This window comes from Epinephelus fuscoguttatus, linkage group LG20 (genome assembly GCF_011397635.1).
Source record: "Epinephelus fuscoguttatus linkage group LG20, E.fuscoguttatus.final_Chr_v1".
Lineage (NCBI taxonomy): Eukaryota > Metazoa > Chordata > Actinopteri > Perciformes > Serranidae > Epinephelus > Epinephelus fuscoguttatus.
The window spans coordinates 32984212-33007427 of record NC_064771.1 but is presented as its reverse complement, the minus strand read 5'-3'; the positions used below and the strand labels follow the sequence as shown (position 1 = coordinate 33007427).

General features: G+C 39.5%; 2 protein-coding genes across 3 annotated transcripts in view; both read left to right on the top strand.

Annotated features, from left to right (window-relative positions):
- Positions 1–236: 236 nt before the first annotated feature.
- On the top strand, positions 237–11461 carry psmd11b (proteasome 26S subunit, non-ATPase 11b). Of its 2 annotated transcripts, none has more exons than XM_049564457.1 (13): positions 237–364; positions 1970–2071; positions 2199–2395; positions 4566–4623; positions 4992–5186; positions 6696–6840; positions 7148–7208; positions 7523–7585; positions 7909–8034; positions 8849–8884; positions 8989–9040; positions 10234–10376; positions 10475–11461. In XM_049564457.1, the coding sequence occupies exons 1-12, from the start codon at positions 274–276 to the stop codon at positions 10374–10376; spliced, it is 1269 nt and encodes a 422-aa protein (XP_049420414.1). In that variant the 5' UTR covers positions 237–273; the 3' UTR covers positions 10475–11461. The 2 variants fall into 2 exon arrangements, with proteins under 2 accessions (XP_049420414.1, XP_049420413.1); XM_049564456.1 differs by having other exon boundaries at positions 10470–11461.
- A 2312-nt stretch (positions 11462–13773) lies between these two features.
- The window catches only part of LOC125881329 (vesicle-fusing ATPase-like), a 48071-nt gene continuing 38628 nt past the window's right edge, over positions 13774–23216 (top strand). The window contains exons 1-4 of the mRNA XM_049564440.1: positions 13774–13866; positions 21553–21638; positions 21748–21844; positions 22773–22812. Of these exons, the coding sequence (XP_049420397.1) occupies positions 13855–13866; positions 21553–21638; positions 21748–21844; positions 22773–22812 (235 nt within the window). The 5' untranslated portion in view covers positions 13774–13854. The remainder of the gene's footprint in view (positions 13867–21552; positions 21639–21747; positions 21845–22772; positions 22813–23216) is intronic.

Genomic DNA, 23216 nt, shown 5'->3' with positions numbered 1-23216 from the left:
CCACTAGGATAAATCTATATTCTCCGTCATCCCATAAAGACAGAAGCCTGATTAACAGCAGAGCTGTATCAGTTACAAAGTAAACACACCTATAAATCAAATGCGCAGATAAGAGGCCCTCTGCTACATGTTTACGACCCGTTTTTCCATATAACTACATTTCCCACATATGCCTCTAAATCCCGACATGCAAGCCACGGCATGACGTCACCTACGCAAAGTAACGTAGTCCGCGCACGTAATTTTCATTCAAGCAGCATTTGAATAAGGAAGATGGCGGCTGCAGCAGTGGTTGAATTTCAGAGAGCCCAGTCTCTCATTAGCACGGACCGCAACGCCTCTATCGACATCCTCCATTCAATAGGTAGGTGTTCGGCAGAGGTTTGGAGACGGACACCTCTCCTTCGGCAACATTAATTTGCCATTTCTCGGTCAGTGTTAGCAGGCGACGCTAGCGTGCTAGCTAGCGGCGTTCAATAGCAGGAGCCGGTGGTGTGCCGTGCTGACTCACTGCTGAACGGTGTGTAACGGCAACTGCTAGTGGATATTAGCGAGTTAGCAGCTATGCTAACTGTAGGCCTGGGCGTGAAATATGTCAGTAGTTATCAGTAATGTTGTGTTTTGGCTCTGTAGTTGTGTCATGTGTTGCTGGGTCATTGTCCACAGTTTGTAAGCTAACTACCGTTAGCTCTACCAAGACTGTCATGTTAGCATGATTGCTGTTGGGGCTAACGTCTTTAGCTTGTTGTCAAACGCCTTTAACCAAAATCATGAACACAGTGAAAAGTATTTCTTCGCCACAGTGAAATTAACCACTACAGTATTTTGTAATTAATAGGACACGTATTACTAATTGGCCATGGTTCGCGTGTGTGTTTATTTTTTGCGGAAACTAGAGCGTATTAAAATAGCATTACGATGTACTGTAAACAGGTCTTACATTTCCTATTGGCATCACTGTCCTTAAATTGCCTTGTCACTACAGCCCACTAGCTGTCAAGCTCTCCGGCTTCAAATAGAAATGTCGTGACAAGACATTGATTAACTTCCTACTAGTGAGGTAAATAAGGTAAATTGATTTATTAACATTTTAACAGAAAAAGTGCTTTAATTCTGACAGCTATTTATCAAGCAAAAGGGCAAACTTTCCTTGACTCCACCTTAAATGTGAGGATTTCCTGCTTCTCTCTGCCTCGATATAATTATGAGTACAGTGTTTTTGGGGTTGTGACTGTTGCTCAGACATAGGAAGTTATTTTAAGAAAAAAAATTGGGCTCAGGAGCATTGTGATCTCCATTTTTACTGTTTTTCTTACAGACCAGTGGTGTAGCAGAAGGTATACCCACTGCTTTTTCTAGCCATTTACAAGATTTCCACCCATCAACCAAAAAAGCCTTTGGAATAAATATATATATATATATATCTATATATATAGATATATATATATATATATTATATGTATGTATGTATATATATATATATATATATATATATATATATATATATATATATATATTATAATATATATATATATTATATGTATATATATTATATGTATATATATGTATGTAGGACAGCATACACACTTCCCAGTGGGTAACCTACCTGTCTACATAGGGGTACACCCACCTGATCAACTACCACTACACCACTGTTACAGATTTAAAAAATATGTAGATAAAACTAATTTTTAGTTGCATGTATAGTTGTAAGATTTGTGTCTACTCTGTACCAAATATTGAGTAATACTGAGAGGATGTAAATAAAACAGATCATGTGACATCAAACACCATGAAACAAGATGAAGTCAGATGGTGGTTTCCAAAGCTTAAAAAGTCCAGGACTCACTAATTAAATGAGTGTCTCACTTTGGCACACACACTGTTTTAAAATTTACAAGTTGCATCAAGTGAATAATAAAACAAGTGAAGTGCTTTACAATGTCAACTTGCTGCTTTTCTTTAACAGTGAGGAGAGATGTCCAAGAGAACGATGAGGAAGCTGTCAGGGTTAAAGAACAGAGCATCCTGGAGCTGGGGACACTCCTGGCCAAGACAGGACAGGCTGCTGGTAATGGTCAAACTTTAATTCTGTGTCTTACTTTCCAGCTAAGCCAACAGAAAACCTCATGAAATTAATCAAGGTTATGTTTCCAATTTTTATAATATTTGTTTTTTCTTTTTGTGGCTGTCTCCAGAACTAGGGGGTCTGCTGAAGTTTGTGAGGCCTTTTCTGATTTCCATCAGCAAGGCCAAGGCGGCCCGGTTGGTCCGCTCTCTGCTGGACCTCTTTCTTGACATGGAGGCAGCAACGGGGCAGGAGGTTGAGCTGTGTCTTGAATGCATTGAGTGGGCCAAGGCCGAGAAGAGGACCTTCCTACGACAGGCTCTGGAGGTAAGGAGGTCTAGAGTAAACTTGTGGGTGCTATCAAAAGGCATATATGTAACGTAATCCATTTTACCAAAAGTCATTGCAATATCAGCGTGCCTCGCTGCTAGAATCTGACAAGAGGGCAAAATTTTCCATCTGGCCACCGTCACCCCTTCAGCTGGAAATGGCTCATGTATAATGTGGAGGATAACTGCAGTATACAGTTGGATATCATGAAATATAACACCTCAAATGGAACATAAACCGTTGTAATATCTTTTGGAGAGCCTCACTGGAGAACTGCAAATAAGGAGTTTGATGCTGAGTTTAATGACACTGTGTAGGCAAAGGTTATCAAGCTATCAGAGATTTTTGCATCAACCTATAGTGTACCAGTTATGCTGTTTGAGGTTTAGTATTTGCATTATGTTTGACACCTTGATTGCTGATGAGGTAGAAGCATGGGATGTATTCGTCATCCCACCCAACTCTAGTTAGCACCAACATACAACACTTTGGTTAATAATAGTGAAAACAAAAGAGATATCCCTAACATTAATAGCAGCTGTGGGAGGGATCAAATTTAACATGTCCTGACTCATGGCGTGGGAGACGCTGTGATTTCAAACAGATTATGGTGAAGCGCTTGTTTGTTTTTAGGTATGCAACACAGTCACTGTGGCATTACCTTGAGTTTTAACCAAATGAAGACAGGAAACTTGATAAATGCGATGACACAACGTTGTAAACTTTGCCTAAAGAAAGTGCCAACGAGAGACACTAAAACAGCCACTACACACTGCCATCCATGATGACATCATCCTGCTGTGGCAGCCAAAATGGGCTTCGTAGACAAATCACTGCCAGCAGGTTCACACTCACAGCCAGGGATATCTAGAGCTTTTTTGCTGAATTACAAATTACAGGATCAACAAGATTTTGTATTAGTACTGTGGAGAGGAAAACTATGTAATGAAACTGTGGCATGTGTGAATGAGTGAAAGCTGAGAAAAGGGACGCTCCTCAGACAGGCATTGAATCGCCCTTAGGACACACATTATGGGTAATGTGATAGGAGTAAAAAGATGAACCTTTGTTAATAGCTCTGTGTGTGTGTGTGTACCATGAACTCAGGCTAAGACAGAAGTCTTCATGTTTTGAGAAACAGGCGCTGATACAGATACATTCCTCATAGCTATTTGTAGACAACATGACATCATGCTGAGATATGTAAGGAATTTTTTAATCGATCCAGAGCACTCAGGTCTCTAGAAACACAAGCCAAATTTTTATTTTTTTCCACCATTTAACAAACATGTTTGTCTTCCAGTAGTAGCATCAGCAGCGATAATGTAATGCAACTTCAGACTGCTGCATTTGGAGTAGAATTATTATCACTTAGATGTGTTGGTGTGAAGTTCCACCTTTGAGAACAGTTGGTTTACCTCCTCTCTGTGGCTTTTCCTGTAAGAAGTAATTCTAAGAAATGTAGGAACTGTCTGTAATTTAGCACGTTCTTTCAAAAAGGGTGTGAGTGGCATTTCAACATCTTGCTGTTAGTGTTTGTCATGAATTGCTTCATAATGATTGACTTTTTGAAGGGCTGTAAGGCTAGCTAAAACACGTCTGTTCCATCATGTGGGCCAAAATGTCAGTGAATTCTTTTTTTGGTGTATAAAGCATGATTAAAACAAAGCAGCACGCCCAAACAGCAGGTTTTTGTTTGTTTCTACCTGCCCAGGGACCTGAGGGAAATTAGCTAGTAGCTGGTACAATGCATCTCTTCTCTTTGTATGAAATTAATGTGTTTTGTACATGGTGCCTGACAATTACATATAGGAATCTAAACTTTGTGCAAACGTTTCTGTCTTAATTTCGTGCACATATATCTAGAAGGAAAATGTGTTGGTAATGAAAAGGATAAATTGGAAAATGAGGCTGGAAATATCCTGCAAAGTTTGATAATGGAAATTCTAATATGTTCGTTACAGTTATTGAAATGTTAAGTAATTAGCAAATATCCAAAAACCCTGAAACAGAAACCCATGCTGGTTCTTCCTGTCTTTTGATTTTTGTTGTATCCTGGTAGTGTTTCTGTCTTTCAGGTCCATGATACATGTTGCAGCTTTTGTACAAGGCATCAGATTGGCACAGCTGCTCTCTGCTTGTCTAACAGCACTCTCTCTTCTTTCAGGCACGGCTGATCTCACTCTATTTTGACACCAAAAGATACCAGGAGGCCTTGGCGCTTGGTGAGTGTTTAGAGACACAACATTTTTATCTTGTGCTAAACGGCAGCATCTGTCTCCTGCCTTAGAGACTTTACGGAAAGGCAGTCATTGCTATGTGGCATTCCACACAGATGATTTCTAGTCCACCAAGAAACACAAAACTAAAAATATCATTTTGTGGTCCATGTCAGAACATTCAGTAGCTTATAAAAGATGGTTTTCAAAGCAGATAGACATGGTTTCACTTAAAATGAGAGGAGGAAGAACAGCAGCACATATCAGGACTATAATTGTACACTTACCCCGTAGCTGTTTACTGAGTGTTGTACAAAGTTATTGCAACAGCTAATGTGCATGACATTAATTCACGTTCATCCTCTTTCCCTCAGGCTCCCAGTTGCTCCAGGAGCTGAAAAAGATGGATGACAAAGCCCTTCTGGTAGAGGTGCAGCTGCTGGAAAGTAAGACGTACCATGCTCTCAGTAACCTGCCCAAGGCCCGCGCAGCCCTCACCTCAGCCAGGACCACCGCCAACGCCATTTACTGTCCTCCAAAGCTCCAGGCAGCTCTGGACATGCAGTCAGGTCAGTTTGTGTTCAGAATTCTCACTTCCAAAGACTACCTGGACTAAAGTGGTTCGGTTTTTGTGAGTGAGGTAGCGGATTGGTAGGATTTATCACATCAGGAAAACTGAGAATTTAGCAGTCACAGAATGAATTGTATTGTTACAATCACAAGCAAAATGTAATTGATGTTAGTGCTGTTTGACAGCTTCATCATCTGGTACTTTGGTTGGGTAAAACAAGATATACCACACATTTGGTAATAGCATATTAAGTTTTATTAGTTTAATTTTGACTTGTCACGGTAGGAAAAGCACAAGTTTAACATATGATATTGACAACAGTCCATTAAGTGTCCCAGAGACTTATGTATCTATTGTGACATGTGCTTGCAATAGTTCGTAGATTGCTTTGCTAAAATACAATGAGTAAAGCCAAAAATGTGGGGTGTTGGGTTGCCCAGTGGCTCACCACGTGCCGGGGTTGTGTCATTTCTGAGGTGGCTGCAGGTTTCACATGGCAACTGTTCTGTCAAATACAGACATAAAAAGGCAAAAAAAAAAATCTTTACAAATGTGGGATTTTTTAAAATTTAAATACAGCATCCTTCAGATTCTTCTGATAGAAAAGATGAGACAGTCCTTGTTGGATGCCTCATTGTCACTTTTTGATTCTACCACTGGGGGGCACCAAGCAAATCTGAAATAAGCGTGCAGAGTTCAAAGTCAAATTCTAAGTGTCAGTGTTATTATTTGATGATAATACACACTAGCTAATGCTTTTCAAGCTACCTTATCTTGTATTAAAAAGAGTGTGATGTTCTAAACTGGTGTTTTTTTCCTTAATCTGATCATAGTTATGATCTAATCCCTTTTTTATAAATTCTCTTTTTATTGAGTTGTACCAAGGTCTAAGCTGACAACTCAATCATCCTCACAGGGCGTAAAAGTCTGATCTTTCCGAGTCTTTTGTAAAACACTTCTATAACAGCAGGAGGCATAAAAGTGACTTAAAGCAGATAATACAGAAGCTAAAAAGGACCAGTAAAGTAATTATAGACGCAGGTATGACCATAGAAAAACAAATGAAATAAATAAAACTGAACTTAATAAAAAAAAAGAAGATAAGAAACCATAGAAATTTAAAGACAAAAATTTACCTTAAACAAACGAAGCACGTACAGTTGTGATACACACCATCCAGCTTTCCCATCTTTTCACAGTCTTGTCCTGTTGCAGTCTAATAGACAAAGTAATCCTTTCCTTCTGAAAGATGTCATATAATATCAGTGTAATCACTGACTGTAGGTGTTGCTGGGTATAGCCATTTTGCAGCAATGACTTTCCTGCCGGCTGCACTTAAGATCCAAAAAAAGATATCCTTTATGAGAGGTGACATTGTCCAAAGGCAGGGGGTGTGAATATAGGGTCTCTAGTTTAAATGAAATGTCCACCTGGAATACTTTTTGCAAAACTGTATGAACCTCCTGCCGTAGATGGTAACTATCACGCTGTGTCCTCTCTGCTACAGGGATCATCCACGCAGCAGAGGAGAAGGACTGGAAGACGGCCTACTCCTACTTCTTTGAGGCCTTCGAGGGCTACGACTCCATCGACAGCCCCAGAGCCATCACAGCACTCAAATACATGCTTCTGTGCAAAATTGTCCTCAACCTGTGAGTTGTGCTTAAAACTCTACGTGCAATACTTTAAGGGAAACTCTGCCCATTTTCAACCAGCTCCGTGTCATTGCCGATGAAAAGTGTTTGGCTTCACACCATTCCGCTAGCTAAAGTCAGACGCATCACCTGTCAGACCTCCGCCGGCAAATGAGCGGGGAGCTCCAGGTGCTCGTGGCAAGGGGGGAAGCCAAACACTATTCATCTGCCAACACTGAATGACACTGAGCTGGTTGAAAGTTTCACATCCACATGGTACGTTTGAATCATGAATATTATTATATGTCTCTCTGTTCTGTTTCAGACCAGAGGAGGTTCAAGCCCTGATCAGTGGTAAACTGGGCCTGCGATATGCCGGCAGACAGGCAAGTACACATCATTTTCTGCTCACGGCAGATTTTGCAAAGCAGTGATGTTTTCAGTTTTAACTGTAAGCAACAGTTGTTTTTCCTTAATATTACTGCTGTTACAAAAAAAGAAGGATTAAATAAATAAATCCTATAATATAATAAAATACAAGCTGCTTTATTCTTCTGAAACACCTCATAAAAGAAACAGTTTTCTGCTTCTTTGCTGTGTTCACTATATACATCTAGTTTGTGCATGTAATCAGTTTAATTGAACTGGTTTCTGTAGGATGACATTTATGGGTTTTTTTTGTTTGTTTTTACCCATCCAGACAGATGCACTGAAATGTGTAGCCCAGGCCTGCAAGAACAGATCATTAGCAGACTTTGAAAAGGTAAGAATTCCATCAAATTTGTGTTCATGGATTTTTATGCAGATTAACCTCTGTTTAGCCTTTTGGGTCTTGTTTTTTTTCTTCACCAACTGCTTCGTATGCCGGCAGGGATATGTGCAGCACACAGAAATTAACTTAAGCACCTTGACTTTTAGTTTGAATGATTATACCTGCTGATTCTATGATGGCAAAAACCTTGTTCAAAGTGTTGTTCAGTGTATATATAATGCATTTTTAATGAAGTTTTGAAGTATGCGTCTACTCATAGTGCTTCCTTGTTGGAGTATTTTAAGTTTTTAAAGTCAAAGTTGTGCATGTTCCAGGCCCTAACAGAGTACAGAGCAGAACTGAGGGACGATCCCATTATCAACACTCACCTGGCCAAGCTGTACGACAACCTGCTGGAACAAAACCTCATCCGAGTCATTGAACCATTTTCCAGAGTACAGGTAAGGACCCAGCTTTACAAAGGAAACTTATCACCATAGAGTTATACAATTAAACCTTCTCCAATTATTATCAGGTCTTAACATTTCTTTGTGTCTCGCCATCATCTTTATTTTCTTATAACTTTGTGCAAAGACTTTTGTAAGCCCCAGTTTAAGTTCAAGTTTGTCCACGACCATTTCCACATACAGAGTGTATGGAAACAAAATTGAATTCCCCTCGGCCCAAGGTGTTAACGCAAATTAAACAAAATACAGCACAGTGCATAGTATGAATGTAGACACAGGGAAAAGTGGAATTACGAATAAAAAGAGCAGAATCAAACTGTAGGATTTTCTCCCATGTTGGGGGGTTGTGGCGGTCTACACTGTGAGCAGTTTAACAGTTATTGTGGACATAGGACACCATAGATATAAATACAAATAATCTTGTACAACTAAAGGTATAAATTATAGAAATATCAGGAAGAATAAATAGCACAGTGGGATGAAGAGCAGAACTAAAGAAGTGTTGTTATCTCACAATGTGGGAAGATTTTGGCAGTCGACTCTGTTCCAACCATGTTCAGACAGAATAGGTTTTACTCCAACTATTACCAGAGTGTGCCCATGATTTTTTATTGCACTACATGCAGTCCTACTTTCCTCACAGTTGTTTCTTACCTGCTGTTAAATGCTCAGTGATAATGGTGCTATAATCATGTATGCTGTCCTGTATTATTTATTTATTGTTTTTATATATTTACATCAATCTTTATGTCACCTATTTTACAAAGAAATTAATGATTCCTTCATTTTCCTCTGCTTCTGTTTTCAGATAGCACACATATCAGGTCTAATCAAACTGTCAAAGGTATGTATATTTGCATACATGTTTTTTCTGAGTGTTAAAATTGTCATTTATATCTCTGAAAACGAGGGTTTTTTCTTATTCGTGTCTTTTCTTGTTCTTCATAGGGGGATGTTGAGAGGAAATTATCACAGATGATTCTGGACAAAAAGTTTCACGGTAATTGGAGTTGTCTTTTCCTAAAAGTCAAATGATAAATTCACGTCACAGGCAGAGCACAGACAGCATATTAGTTAAAGAACAGAAACATCCAGACCCACCCACCCACCCACCTAGTGTAAGGGGGTTAATACTAGGAGAAAAACACATAATGGCCAGGATAGGTACCCAATCACGGTGGATGAATGAGTCACTGTTAACTAGGGCTGGGCAGTATGGCCTAAAATCAAAATCACGGTATTATTTTGGGGGGGATGCGGTGACGGTATGATATTGCGGTGTCGTCTTCTCTCTCTCTTTTTTTTTTTTTTTTTTTACACCTTAAATAAAAAAACTTAAAAAGCCATACAAGTCTAGGATGGAAACTGTTTATCATCAGAAGTAAAACAGTTGCTAATCCATCTATTATTGTGTATAAAACGTTATAATAGTATGTATAAACGTTAGAGGGAAGAGGGAGGGCCGGCAGCTCCCAGGCCCCCTTCTCCCGCGGGCCTGGGTTTGGTGCGGTCAACCAGGCCGCCTCCATCACGTAGCAAGGGCGGTGCGTTAGGCAGGCCGCCGGGCCCCATTCTGCCGCTGTAGCCGAACGTTACTGCAGTATGAAGGTAACCACAAAAGCAGTACCACGGCTCATGTTTACTGCGGTAAGTTACCGTCACCGCGAATACCGCCCAGCCCTCCTGTTAACATTACATTATTTTTAGACTTAGATTACTTTATTATTTTCAGTTTTTAGGATATATAAAATTTCTAAATGTACATGAACTTTAGCTGAAGAGGCCCGTTCCTGTTAACATCATGTTTTGATGTAGCTAGAAAACCCAGGAGGGCCATCAAGCTCATGGCCACGTAACGTCTTTGACATTGACCACAACAGGACGTTTTGATAGGAAGTTCAAACAACGGTCTTTGAACGTTTCAGTGTTTGCTGGGATTCCCTGTTTGCCGGCAGTGTTTGTAGTGTGATGAGGTTGATTTAACCTTGTAGAGTGAAGCAATGTGGTTCCTTGAAAACAAAAAAGTTTTTCAGAGTTTGTCTTGTAAATTTGTCACTTTAATCTCAGAGAATTACAGAGAATTTCTTTCTTTTTTTTTTTTTTTTGTAACCTACAATGGTTCTAATGTGCCGCAGTACAGAGCAGGAGTCTTCAGTGTACTGTAATATATTTATGTGACACATTCTTGTGCAGGAATCCTTGACCAAGGTGAAGGTGTCTTGATCATATTCGAGGAGCCCCCAGTGGACAAAACATACGAAGCAGCCTTGGAAACAATTCAGAACATGAGCAAAGTCGTGGATTCACTTTACAACAAAGCCAAGAAGCTGACATAGGTAAAAATGATAATAATATTTCAGTTAGAGGAGAAGCATGGCTCTTATGCTCTTTCTTTAGTCTCAACTAAATGTTTTTTCCTCCCTCCTCAGAGCAGATTGTCACGGCAGTGCGATGGAGGAACTGTGTGTGTTTGACCAGCGTGTATAACATTTTAAGAAGGGGACAAGGGAGAGCAACAACCAGTCCCACAAACTGCAACAAACAGGATTCCCCCATCAAACTCCCCCTCGTTTCCCTCAATGGACAATTTCATCACTTCTCTCGTTTGTTTTTGTTTTTTTTCCTCTTTAATTTTGATATCTCTTCAGGATTCTGTATAACACTCAGCGGCCAAATCAGGCCATCAGGGAATATTGTACAACCACAATAAAAGATTAAAAAGGTTTAAGAATACATATATGTTTATATCTGCTATAAGGTCGTGCTTACCAAGCTGACTCCACTGCAACCTCAAAGGTGCAACATTGACCTCTGTGGCCTCGGACTCTGCTGCTAACTGCATATGCAGACACGAGGCTTTCTCCTTCTTCTTGTCCATATCTTTCAGAAGCACACTGTTTAGTTTTTGGAAGGTTGGGATACTCCTTGGGATACTGAATTTTGGTCGAAGAGCTCCCCCTAACTCTTAATTTTTGTTCCTCACCATATCGATGCCAACATTTACGTCCCCACTGTATTTCAGATATGTATTAAACTCACTTTATTTGTTTTTGGTTTTGTGTTTTTGTTTAAAAAAAAGAAAAGAAAATCAGATGGTTGCCACATGTCTGCCCACCCTGGTTATGGAAGCTTATCGAACAGACAGGATGCCATTTCACCACTAGTGCCACTTTTTCGGCGCTTCTGTTTGCCTCAGTGTTTGGGTGCAATATGAAATCGGAGGGCAGAGGTGGAGATGTATTCATCGCCTCTGAGCGTCTGTGAGTTACCCCTGAGTGAGCAATTCTCCATTGTTAGTTCCTAGCACTAGTGTGGTATGCTAGTAACCAAACAATTTGTATGGTTTTGATTTGGTTTTATTTTTTTTGTTTTTGTTTTACTCTTATAAAGACATTTTCAAAATAAATATTTTGTATTTTAAGGATTTTGTCTTGTCTCTTGCAAAAAAACAAATTGCTGATGGTAATTTGATGTGGTAACTTTTCATTGGAGCACTCAGCTATGATGTTTGTTTTACAGTATGAGGGTGAGGAGATGGGATTTACATGTGTCTTTGAAATGCACTCAAGAATGGGAGTGTGACCCAGAAAATGTAACCAGACAAGTCAAAGGGAAGGTGTCCAAGCAGTCGGAAACTAATCTTAAAATTACCGCCACAAAAATACAAATGTTGAAGCGATGAAATTCAGAATTCACCCAAGAGTCTCTTCCTCCTGCTGCTATATTTGTCACTATTTGGAAAAAAAAGTCACAAGGGCATTAAATCAGTTCAATGGACAGTTTTGGATTGTCTTTTATTTTGATTTTTACACAAACAGCATGACGACTACTCAGTCCACTTAGGTTTAGACATTTTTTTACAGTGTAAATGCCAAAGTTTATCACAAGGGCATGTGTGACCCATATCAGTAAATGTATTTCTACAATCTTTTCCCCAGTTACCATAACACAGTTTTCTTTACACCACAGTGTTCAAACAAGTGCCACAAACCTCTTTCTTCTTTTCCTCTCAGTACTTATAACAGCACATAGAGAAGCACAAGCATGTCATTAAAATGTAGCTGTCATGCCTGTGGCAAAGACTTCAAAACATAAAATATTCAAAGCCTTTATGTCTCAGTATATCTGAAGCCTTTCACTGTGACCTTTTAGCATCCGAAATAAAGATTTTACTTTGCTTCTTATCTATCTATTATACTAGGTTGTTACATTTTAGAAATGTTCATGTAGACCTCAGTCATCCACAAGCTTCATTCTTTAAAAATCAACAAAGTATTTGTTTGGTTCTGATACAGATTCATATTAAATATACAAGTGGTTCTTAATTTTAAACATTTTTTCAAAGAACTTTATCTGATTTTGAGATTAGTTAAAATTAATCACATAATTTAAATCGTATTCATTCTGGATTCGTCAGACACAAAAAACAAGTAAAAAAAAGTGTTTTTTTTAACATTTGTAATTTTAATTTTTGTAATAATTATTATTTTAAGTATTATTAATTTGAAAATTGACTCCCCCCCTCCCTTTTTTATGTCACCTCTTACTCATTTTTTACTTTACAACGTAATAAACATGGGTGACAAAATCAAATCATTCATGCAATGTTATAACATTTACTTGTTAGTTACATTTAGACAAAACATACCAATATATTTTAAAGTAAAATGAAAACAAAAGATGTGCAAAAAGCATCTTACTAAAACGTCAAAAGGGTTATCATATGAACACATGAGGTATTATAGATACAGGTTAAAAGACTTATGTATTCAAGTTGTTAGAATAACAACTTGAATACATAATTTATCTGATGGGCACAGAGTCGTGATTCCAACAAAAATAAAAACTGGACTTTAGGAGAACAAAAAAACTAACTGAAACAATATTCCTGGCTAGGTAGCAGACATTAGCCACAGCAAAGAAGCGTAGAAGTCGCGACAGTGACAAGGATGGTGAGAGTTTAAAACTGTTGTATTTGTCCCATTTGTATGTTCCAAGAATCAGCTGGCCCCCAGGTATTTTCATATTATCTAATCTGGCCCATATTCAAAAAGTCTGGACACCCCTGTCATGGGGTATGAAGTCTGGAGCTGCTCCACAGATGATGAATGGGAGAGTGATTTTATGGACCCACAGAATGTTGGTTTTCTTTATGATATATAAATGAGCTTTATTCCACTGTAGTGTTTTCTCAGTTCTGAAACAGAAAATGCATCCATACTCAGAATAATCCCCTCAGTGCTCACAGCGTCATCTAGAACATCTTTTACCATTCATTGTCTACGGGGCAGCCCCAGACTTTACACTCTGTGACATCATAAATTTGAGTTTTAGCACTGTGGCTTTAAGATCTGGGAGACAGTTGCTCATGTTCACTAATATTTGTGGACTGTCTTAAACCAAAGGAATCACATGTATGAATTTGAAAATGGGCGTAGTTTCCCTTTAAATCTTATTGCAAAAGGAAAAAATAAAACCAACTAACTACTTAAACTAATCAAAAGTAAACAAAAACGAAACAATTTTAATCAATAAAAACAAAACAGAAAGGATCGAACCCACTCTGGAAACTAAACTGAATTGGAAACAGAAATTTAAAACCGAAATGAAAATCGACATGTTGTCACAGGAAGTTCCCACACTCCCTGAACTTCCCCCTGCACTTCCTCCTACGCGGCTTGTGCGTGATGACGTCACGTCGCTACGGCGGCAGATCCCGCCTCTGCGCACGTCACTTTCTCATTTCTGCAGTTGTTCTGTCAGCCGAACGTTTCTGCTGAATTGCACTTGGAGAAGGGGCAGAAACACACAAAGATGAGCGGCCGGGTGAGTTTGTTTGAACTTAATATTATGTTTTTAATACACAACGAACAGACAACACTGAATACTAAACCTAACGCGTACTTTAAAGGACTGGAGGCTATTTTTTAAACACGTAAAGTGAGCCAGCACAGCACGAGCCTGTTTGGCAGAATCAGGTGTCATTCAAAACTTCGTAGGCAGCCCGGAAGACGAATGGAGTATCTTATGACCACTGCTAGCATGTAGTGTTGTCACTACTCTGGGTGTAAATTAAAGCGTCTACAACAGCTTGAGTGTTTTAGCTTCCTAGCTTCCTGAATTGTATTATCAATTGTGTGATTGACTTCAATATAAAGTGTTGCTAAGAGCTATAAAAGTAGCTCCTGCTGTGAAATGCTAAATCAATGATGGCTCTTAAGTGTCAGGAAGGAAGTGCAGCTGCAGTGAATGTGTAAGAAGGAACAAGATGAACTGGCAGATAAATTGGGCTGATGTTAACAGCTCAGTTAGCTCTTTACATCAGTCGCCATTTTCAGGTAGCTGCAATGTAAACAAAGACACACAGTTGTCAGTGTAATGGGTACACCTAGTTGAATGTAAATCTACTGCAGTCTAATACAAAGCCATACCTTCATGGAGGTTATAATGGCTGAAAATGGTGAATAATGTCCATCACTGTTTCCATAGCCCAGGGTGGCTTCTCTAGCTTACTTGATTTATCTGAGCACTAGCCTAAAATCCAAATATAATTAGTTTGATATCACATAAGGCTAATAAAAACAGTAAATATTCATGTATGAGAAGCTGGAGCCAAGTTTTTATCAGTGTAGAGAGATCACCATAGCAACATGCATGTAATGGTGGTTTTGTGAGAGTGTTCTCATGTTAAAGGAGAGTGGGAGTGTCAACCTACACAGTCTTCCTTTCTCTGTAGATGTTCAGTCGTGTTGAGATCCATTCATTGAAAAAATGTAGACACTGAATTATTATCCAGAAGTGACACGAGCTCTGTACATGAACATTTTCTGTTTACCTCATATCTGTGCTCCTTTTTACTATAAAAGAAGCTGTTTACAGAGACACACAGTTTTCAGTTTATTGGATACACCTAGTTGAAAGTAAACTATTGTAGTCTAATACAAAATCTTACCTTCCTGGAGGTTATTATTGCTGCACTCATTTTCTCTACTGATCATTTTGTTTATAAAATGTCAGAAAATAGGGAAAGTGTCCATCAGTTTCCCAGAGCCCAAGTTGGCTTCTCTGGGTAACTTGTTTTGTCTGAGCAATAGTCCAAAATCAAAAAATAATTACTGTAATGTCACAGAAGGGTAATAAAAACAGTAAATATTCATGTATGAGAAGCTGGAGCCAATAAATTATTGACATTTTTAGCTTTAGAAAAACTGAATCGATTGATCAGTGAATTTCTTTTAAAAAAAAATTTTCAGTAGCACTGATAGTCAAGGACTGAAATGTTTGCTGCTGTTTTTAACCACTTTTTTTATTATTTTTTGCACTTTTAGCACCCGTCTTTTTGTGCACGGATGTTCTAAATGAATTGACTTTGTTTTTGTTTTGCATTGATCTCTGCCTGTGAACCTTTTTTATGGCTGCCCAGCTCAGTTGTATTGGCGTGCGGGTATCTCCTCTGCCGTCTTTCCAGTTTTTGTCACTTCAGTTTTTGTTAATACTAGTTTCAGTAGTTTGATGAAAAACTCTTAACTCCAAGGTCCAGTAACTTTTTTCGGAGCTGTTAATGTCAAATTTGTTTTCCTCAGCTGATGAAATAGAGGAATAATGGTAGTAAGTGGACCTTGAGTAAAGATTATTTTTGTCAAGCTGCTGTAACCAAGGTCAAAAATGAACTTTATTGCATTTTAATGTTTTATAGAGATTTTTTTCAGTGTTGCACAATACCGAGAGGTGTGTCAAATATTTTGTCCCCCCATTTTTAGCACTGATGGCAGTCTAAAAAAGGTTAACTCAATACAATAAACAGCACCATGCACCACAGTCTCCAAAATGACCATGAAGTTGATTTAACACCTCTTTAAAACAGTTTCAACATTAACTGAACATTGTAACTTTCATGAAAAGCCGTTGAATTAGACTGCATTAGTGTAAGTTAGGTGTACCTAATAAACTGGTAACTTAGTACAATTATGCATGTGTAATCTTTCTTGCTATTTAATGTGTATGTCAGAACAACAGTTTTCCCCTGTGGATACTATAGTAAGAGAGTTGACCCTGATCATATGATCCTCCAGATCCTGGGACTTTTCTGTACCTTCTTTACCTTTTACATTTGAGCTGATTAGATGGAAACAATGCAGGGAATGTCCTTTACACAATCTGTGGTGGGTAGGAAATACTTTAGATATTCTGTGCTATTAGCATGAGTGTCTGGCTGGACTGATCCCATCACAAGATCGTATGTAGTGTCTATTTTGTTGTTATTCAAATCATCTCTGTAGCACCTCAATGTATCATTTATAACGTATGTTGCGACACATTTTATTTTTATCAAAAAATTACAGCTCCTGCAATTTGGATATTACACTTGTCCATATTGTGATTTCAATGATATTTCGCTTTATTGTGCAGCTCTAAGAGGAACCTTGGACAGCATTTTGACTGCTGTTTAAGTTTCACTTGCTGCCCTCTAGATTTCTGTATTTTGCTGTTTTGTCAGCCGACATCCTGCAGCAGGAAGTGTTACCTGCAAATGGCCAAAAGATAATCTCTGGAGTTCAGGTTAGTGTGGATAGTGAAATGCTTGAAGTAGGCAAAGTTTAATATTTTCGAAATGTAGGTCAGAAAGTGATTCTCTTTTGGGTTTCTGCAAATTAATTTGGTTATTCGAATGAAAGGTTGATTGCCTTTCTCTTAGAAAGGCTTAATTAGACTGGGCTTTTGTTATAGCTTTGCATGACTGGGTTGAAAGTATCCCAGCAGATACTCCTGCTGAATTATTATCTTTTGAAATATGTCTGTATTTGTCGGTTTTTAAAGTTGATCCTCTGAGTATGAGGAGTATTTTGACATGTGACATGACATATACATGCCATTATGCATGGTGGGGAAACTAAAGTGATAGCCTTTATACTAGTCACTGCCCTGAGTCATGACTTTCTGTTATTGTCACCATTTAATTCCTATTTATTTGTTAAGCGTACTCGATTCCTGTCAGCCTTACAAGGTTACATTTACCCATGGGCTCATATCTACTGCTAAATTCTAATATTTGTAATTAGAGAGCAGGTTGACACTGAACAGTTACAGGTTGTGTGATTTCTTTTATGTTGTGTACATTGTACAGCTTAACTGTTGAGGCCAAATAAAGGCTATGCTTAACTGAACCTTTAGTTGATATTTCATCACAGTGGATGATGAAGTTGCTTGCTTCACCGTAGCTGTGGGGATGCTGATTCACCCAGCGAGCAGCTTATACTCGAGGTCAGATTGTTATCAAAGACTTTTGCAACAGTCCCATGATGATTTGCTGCTGTCTGTCGAGTAGCTCAGTGTGAGGCAGTGGAAGTACATCACTAATGCAGTGAGCAGACGTAGATGAGCTGCAGCTGTCCTCTAATGATGTTTAAGCCCCTAACATCCAGTTAACCTCTCCCATTTCCCTTTAAGTAGCTTTAAGGTTGTTAAAACCACCTTCCTCTACACTGCATGATGTAGGGCTGTCCTGAAAATCATTTTTAGGGCATTGAAGCTTTACTGAGCAATATTTGCAATTAAGCGAAGCTTCGACTGGGAGTTGGGGGTTATGAGGGGACGGCATAAGTCTGACTTTTTGAAGCATCAGTTTTTAGTTGATGCATCTAAAATAACCTGACAATTACCCACTTGTTAGCATGCAGGTCACAGTAACACTAGCCATAAATAACAGCGAGGAAGAAAAATAATTTGCAGAACACCTGAGCTGTTAGTTGGAGTAATCGGGTGATTTGCCAAGCTTGTTGTAGATTTGTGATACACCAGTTTCCTCTGGCATATTTGGCACTCAGTTTTTTTAGGTGTCATCTTTGCAAACTTTGATAGTATGCTAGATGCTTGACTTTTTTGACATCTTGCTAGGATATCTGTAAACCTGTCACATGTAGTGAGGATATTCCAGTTTCAGAAGTGCTGAGCTGCGGGTGACTAACGTTAGATGAGAGCGAGTCGGGGTCACAAACTTAGAATAATTCATGTTTTTATATTTCTATTGTGAAGTACGTGCAAAGTAGTCATACAGACCTGCGTGGAGTAGGAACAGTGCCTCATTTTAGGTACTACACAAACCGTACAAGGAAGAAAAAACACAAAAAACAAACGACAGCAAACAAGGAAACTAAAAAAGCAAAAAAAAACACCCCCACCCACCCAGTCCCACGCTTCCCCATCCAGTGCCACATGTGGATTTATACTGCTTGCACAGTGCACCTTAACTGATTGCTCCTTCCGTAGATGAGATCATTGGTTTCGAAATCCTTTCAAACTCCTCCAGTCTGTCATTAAAGGTGTATCAGATCCTCTCCAGGTGGAGGGTATCAGTCAGTGTTGTTATCCAAGATGTAGGTACATCTATTTTCTGCCAAAACAAGACAATAAGATTCTTCACACCATGGAGACCACTGGACAGGAGATGGTGTTGCACATTCTGTAGTTTTCTTTAGTTTTCTGATACCCTCAGTAAAGCCAACACTGGGGCTGGACTTATTCGTACTTTAAAAATCATTGAAAAGAATGAAAATATTGTAACCTAAAATTCTTGTATGTTGGGGAAGAATAATTAATGTTGAATTATGTTGGATTATTATTTCTTAATTTACGGGCTGTTTGGTATTTCAGGGGTAGGCTAATGTATATAAGCAATATATATTTTAAAACATTGGTTTCCAACTGATGGGTCCCAGTCCAAATTGGGTCACAGGTTCATTCTGAATGGACCACAAGTGACTCGTGAACATCTCAAGTATGTAAAAAAAAAAACAGATTTATTTTAAAGTATAGTAAATTTCCGGCACAGAGCTTTTATTTTGAAGTACTGTTTCTCGCTGTAGAATCGTGACTAATTGACAGCTACTTGACAGAGACTGAAAACTAGCTTGACGACATGGCCAAATGCACATTCAATTTGGGTCAGCCCTACCTGATGATGTTTCCCAGAGCCCACGGTGATGAGCTCATCACAAGTCAGCCTATATGATGTCTACCCTGAGTTCAATATTCAGACCTAAGGCTCTTTGTTTTATGGCTGCAACTTTCCATCAAATAGAAATATTTTGGATGTCTTGTACATTAGTTGATACACACTTTCCTAAAATTTCAGCCTTAAATACTCGGTATCTTTGGAAACTCAAGGAATTGCACAAGGATTTAGAATAAAGCTATGTGGGTCTGAGCAATGTCTAGCATAGCATGATTTTGTAATGACTGTCTGACTGACATGAAGAGGGCATGAAATAGGATCTTACTTAACTTTATCTTGGGGTTTAAAACCTGAGACATGACTGGCTATAAACATGAAGGATCTAATCTTCATAAGTTAGGAAGGCTAAGCAGGGCTAACCTTTAAAAAAATCAATAAGAATCCAATAAGTCCACTGTGTACAGCACCAAATGGTGTCTCCCCGAGCAGTGTTGAATGTCCCAGATCCAATTGTTCCACAGTATGGATGATCACTGCAGTCCATTGCATTGTATAGTAGACACAACAGGAACTTCTGCAGCACTGCTCTGTCTGCACCTTTGTGTGTTTGACAGTACTTTTATTCACATTTATTCACCCTCCACTGAAACAAAGTACAGTGGATGTTAACCTTTTCAACAGTGCTAATGAAAGCTGTTGCATCACCACAGACAGACTGCCTCAATGGTTGTTATGGACAGAGGAAGCTGAGTTGACACTTGACATTTAAACATAGAATAAAGTCAGAATTTAAGGAGCGTAAAGAGATCACCATAGCAACATGCATGTAATGGTGGTTATGTGAGCGTGTTCTCATGGTAAAGGGGAGTGGGAGCAAAACCACGACAGTGCCGACCTACACAATCTTCCTTTCTCTGTAGATGTTCAGTTGTGTTGAGATCCATGCATACAGGCTGTAAACACTGTGAATTATTATCCTTAACAGTCCACAATACTGGCTATCACAGTATGTCAGCTGTGACACGAGCAGGTCATGTGCTGTACATGAACATTTTCTGTATACCTAATGGTTTTGCTCCTTTTCATTATGAACCTTGAATCATACCGTTGTCTATAATTTGAAGGAAAATGGCTTTTCAAGAACTAATAAGAACCTCGCAAGCAACCTTGGAGTAGCAGTTTTCAAAAACCCACATCATTCAAATATTTTCCTAGATATTACCTCCTCGATTGAGTCACTACCAGTGTTTCCATGAATGTATTTTTCTGAGTATTTTGAAATATTGCATTAGAAAATCAAAGCAAACCGAGGGAGTTCAAGCATCTCAGGGTCTTCTTCATGAGTGAGGGTAGAATGGAGCATGAGATGGATCGGCGGTTTGGTGCGGCCAGAAGGTGAAGCTTTGGTTTTACTGGTCCATCTACGTCCCAGCCCTCACCTATGGTCATGAGCTCTGAGTAGTGACTGAAAGAATGAGATCGCGGATACAAGCCGCTGAAAGGAGTTTCCTCCGTGGGGTGGCTGGGCTCAGCCTTAGAGATAGGGAGCTCGGAGTAGAGCCGCTGCTCCTTCGCGTTGAAAGGGGTCGGGTGATCAAGATGCCTCCTGGGTGCCTCCCATTAGAGGTGTTCCGGGCACGTCCCACTGGTAGGAGGCCCCAGGGCAGACCCAGAACACGCTGGAGGGATTATATATCTCATCTGGCCTGGGAACACCGTTGGGTCCCCCAGGAGGAGCTTGAAAGTGTTGCTGGGAAGAGGGACGTTTGAGGTGCTTTGCTTGGCCCGCTGCCCCCGCGACCTGGCCCTGAATAAGCGGATGAGGATGGATGGATGGATTCAACTCACATGATTGATCAGCTGTTCCCACTATTGACGTCTTCCTGGATGTTCCCATAATGACATAACAGGTCTTCGTGTCCAGACAGCATGAAAAACGGCCAATACTAGCTAATATGAAAGAACACTTTAAACTTGCCCAACTGAAACAAATTTCTAAAGACCTCTCTCCATTTTTCTCTCGTAGATGAGTTTGATGGCCAAGGCGACTTGTTTTGTTTCTGGTTCGCAACCTCTACTTCTCTAGTCTCTAAGCCCAAGGCTATCCTTAGAGTTGACCCTGGGCGAACTTAGCCCATTTTCACACACATATAGTTAACCCAGGATTAACCTACAATTCAGACCTAAAATTCACCCGTTTACTTAGCCCTGTTACACACTGGCAACTTTTAGCCCTGGGTTAAATCCATTTTCAGGGGATAACTCTTGCAAACTCGGAGCTAACTCTGTTCCAGAGCAGGGCCAACAAGCTTGAGGCTATAGTCGGGTTTAGCCCACTTGGAATTTGTCAAGATTGTGCCAGTGTCAACGCTTTCTTAGCCTATGCCGCCAACCACTGAGAAAACTATGCTTTGCAGAGCCTCTTTTATCCACTTCAAACCAGTTGATGGAAACGTGTCCAGTTCAGATGTCTTATTCATTTCAAAAGTTGGCTGAAAATTTGCTTTTCGACAGTTGAATGGAAACATTGTTGTTTACATTTTTCTCCGTTTCCTTTTCAGATTATGCAAGCGGCTCGTTGCCCGACAGACGAACTGTCGTTGACCAACTGTGCCGTCATCAATGAGAAGGAGCAACAGTTTGAACAGTGAGTGGGATTATCTTTGGAAGAACAGCAGCATCAGGGTTGACTCTTTCTTTCTGTACCCAACGAATGTAATCCCTCTCTCTGTCTCCTATCATTCGTCTCCATGCAGACATGTGACTGTACGCAATTTAGCCCACAAGTTTGTGTTCACCTTGAAGAAGCATCCCAGCGTTAACGCCGGGACCATCGCCTTCAGCCTGCCACAGGTAGGTTTCACTGTTTAAGGGCAGAATGTCGCCTGCAACTTGTTCTCAATGATTACTGTGTCGCCTGACGGTGGCTGTGCATCGCCACTAAACTGTTTTCTGCAGATGTCATCCAGAGTGATTGTTGTGAGACAAAATAAATAAAAATGTGTCTTTTGGCGTATGAAGCTAACCGGTGTTCTTCAATGCTTGATGTTCCTGATAACATGAGATAATTCTATTCCTACTTTTTCTGTCTAATACTTTTATTCAGTGGGTAATTTTCCTTTCCAAAGCACCAGTGAACACTTTTTTCTGAAACATGACATATATATTTTTAACCTCGATAGCCGTATGTGACCTCCACTATGTTAAGACATGATGCTGTCTTGTGTGTCTGGGCTCTTTGCATGGACCTCTTTGTTTGTTTCAATCTGTCTGTTACTGCTTTTTCCTTTTTTGCTTGCCTGTCTCTGCCTGCTCTTCCTCCGTCTTTATGGCAGCCACAACGTTACACAGGTACTACTGTAACCTCCTCAAGATGGTCTTATTTTACAACAAGAGTTCAGTTATCCATTGGCTGATCGACTCATATTTGATATGGCAGCCATTTTTGGTTGCCATCTCAAAAACACAGCTTATGTATAAAAGTTGTCAACTGACTCTTAAGTATGTTTTAAATATAGATCTTACGTTTGCATTTCAGTGTAGAGAAGTGTTGTGAAATAAGACCACACTGCAGAGGAACGTTGCACTGATGTCTCTGAAACTCATAGTGCTGTTAATTAGAAGTCTTTGATAACTTTGTTCCTCTGGAAAATCTAATTGTCTTATTGAGGGCTAAATGGTAACCGGTTTGATATTTTTCCATTGCCATAATGTGTCCGAATACAAAATGAAATAATGAGACATAAAACTAAATCATTCACTTGCTTTTGCCTTTTTACAGAGAAAATGGGCTGGCCTGTCGATTGGACAAGAGGTTGAAGGTAAGCTTCATGTTTACTGTATAGCATAAGACTGGTAACTTTCTATATGTTACACCCACTAGAGGTCTCTAGCATGAAAAATGATTTGCCCCCTCAGCTGTCACTTACAAGGCAGAGTTTAAGTTCCAATGTCACACCAGTGTACACTGCAATCAATAGGTCTTGCAATCGAAGTGCAAACACCGTTCCACGCGTTATTATCTTCACTGCAAACAGATCAACCACGGCACACCTGAAGCCTGCCCTGACTGTCTGACTGGGTTTAACCTGAGCGAGTGGTAATTAGTGGGGGAAGTAGGCAGATTAAATAACCAAACAAACAAAAATTAAAGAAAGAAAACCAGTCCGCCTAAGGACCAGAGTTGGGTATAACGCGTTACAAAGTAACGCATTAGAGTACTTTG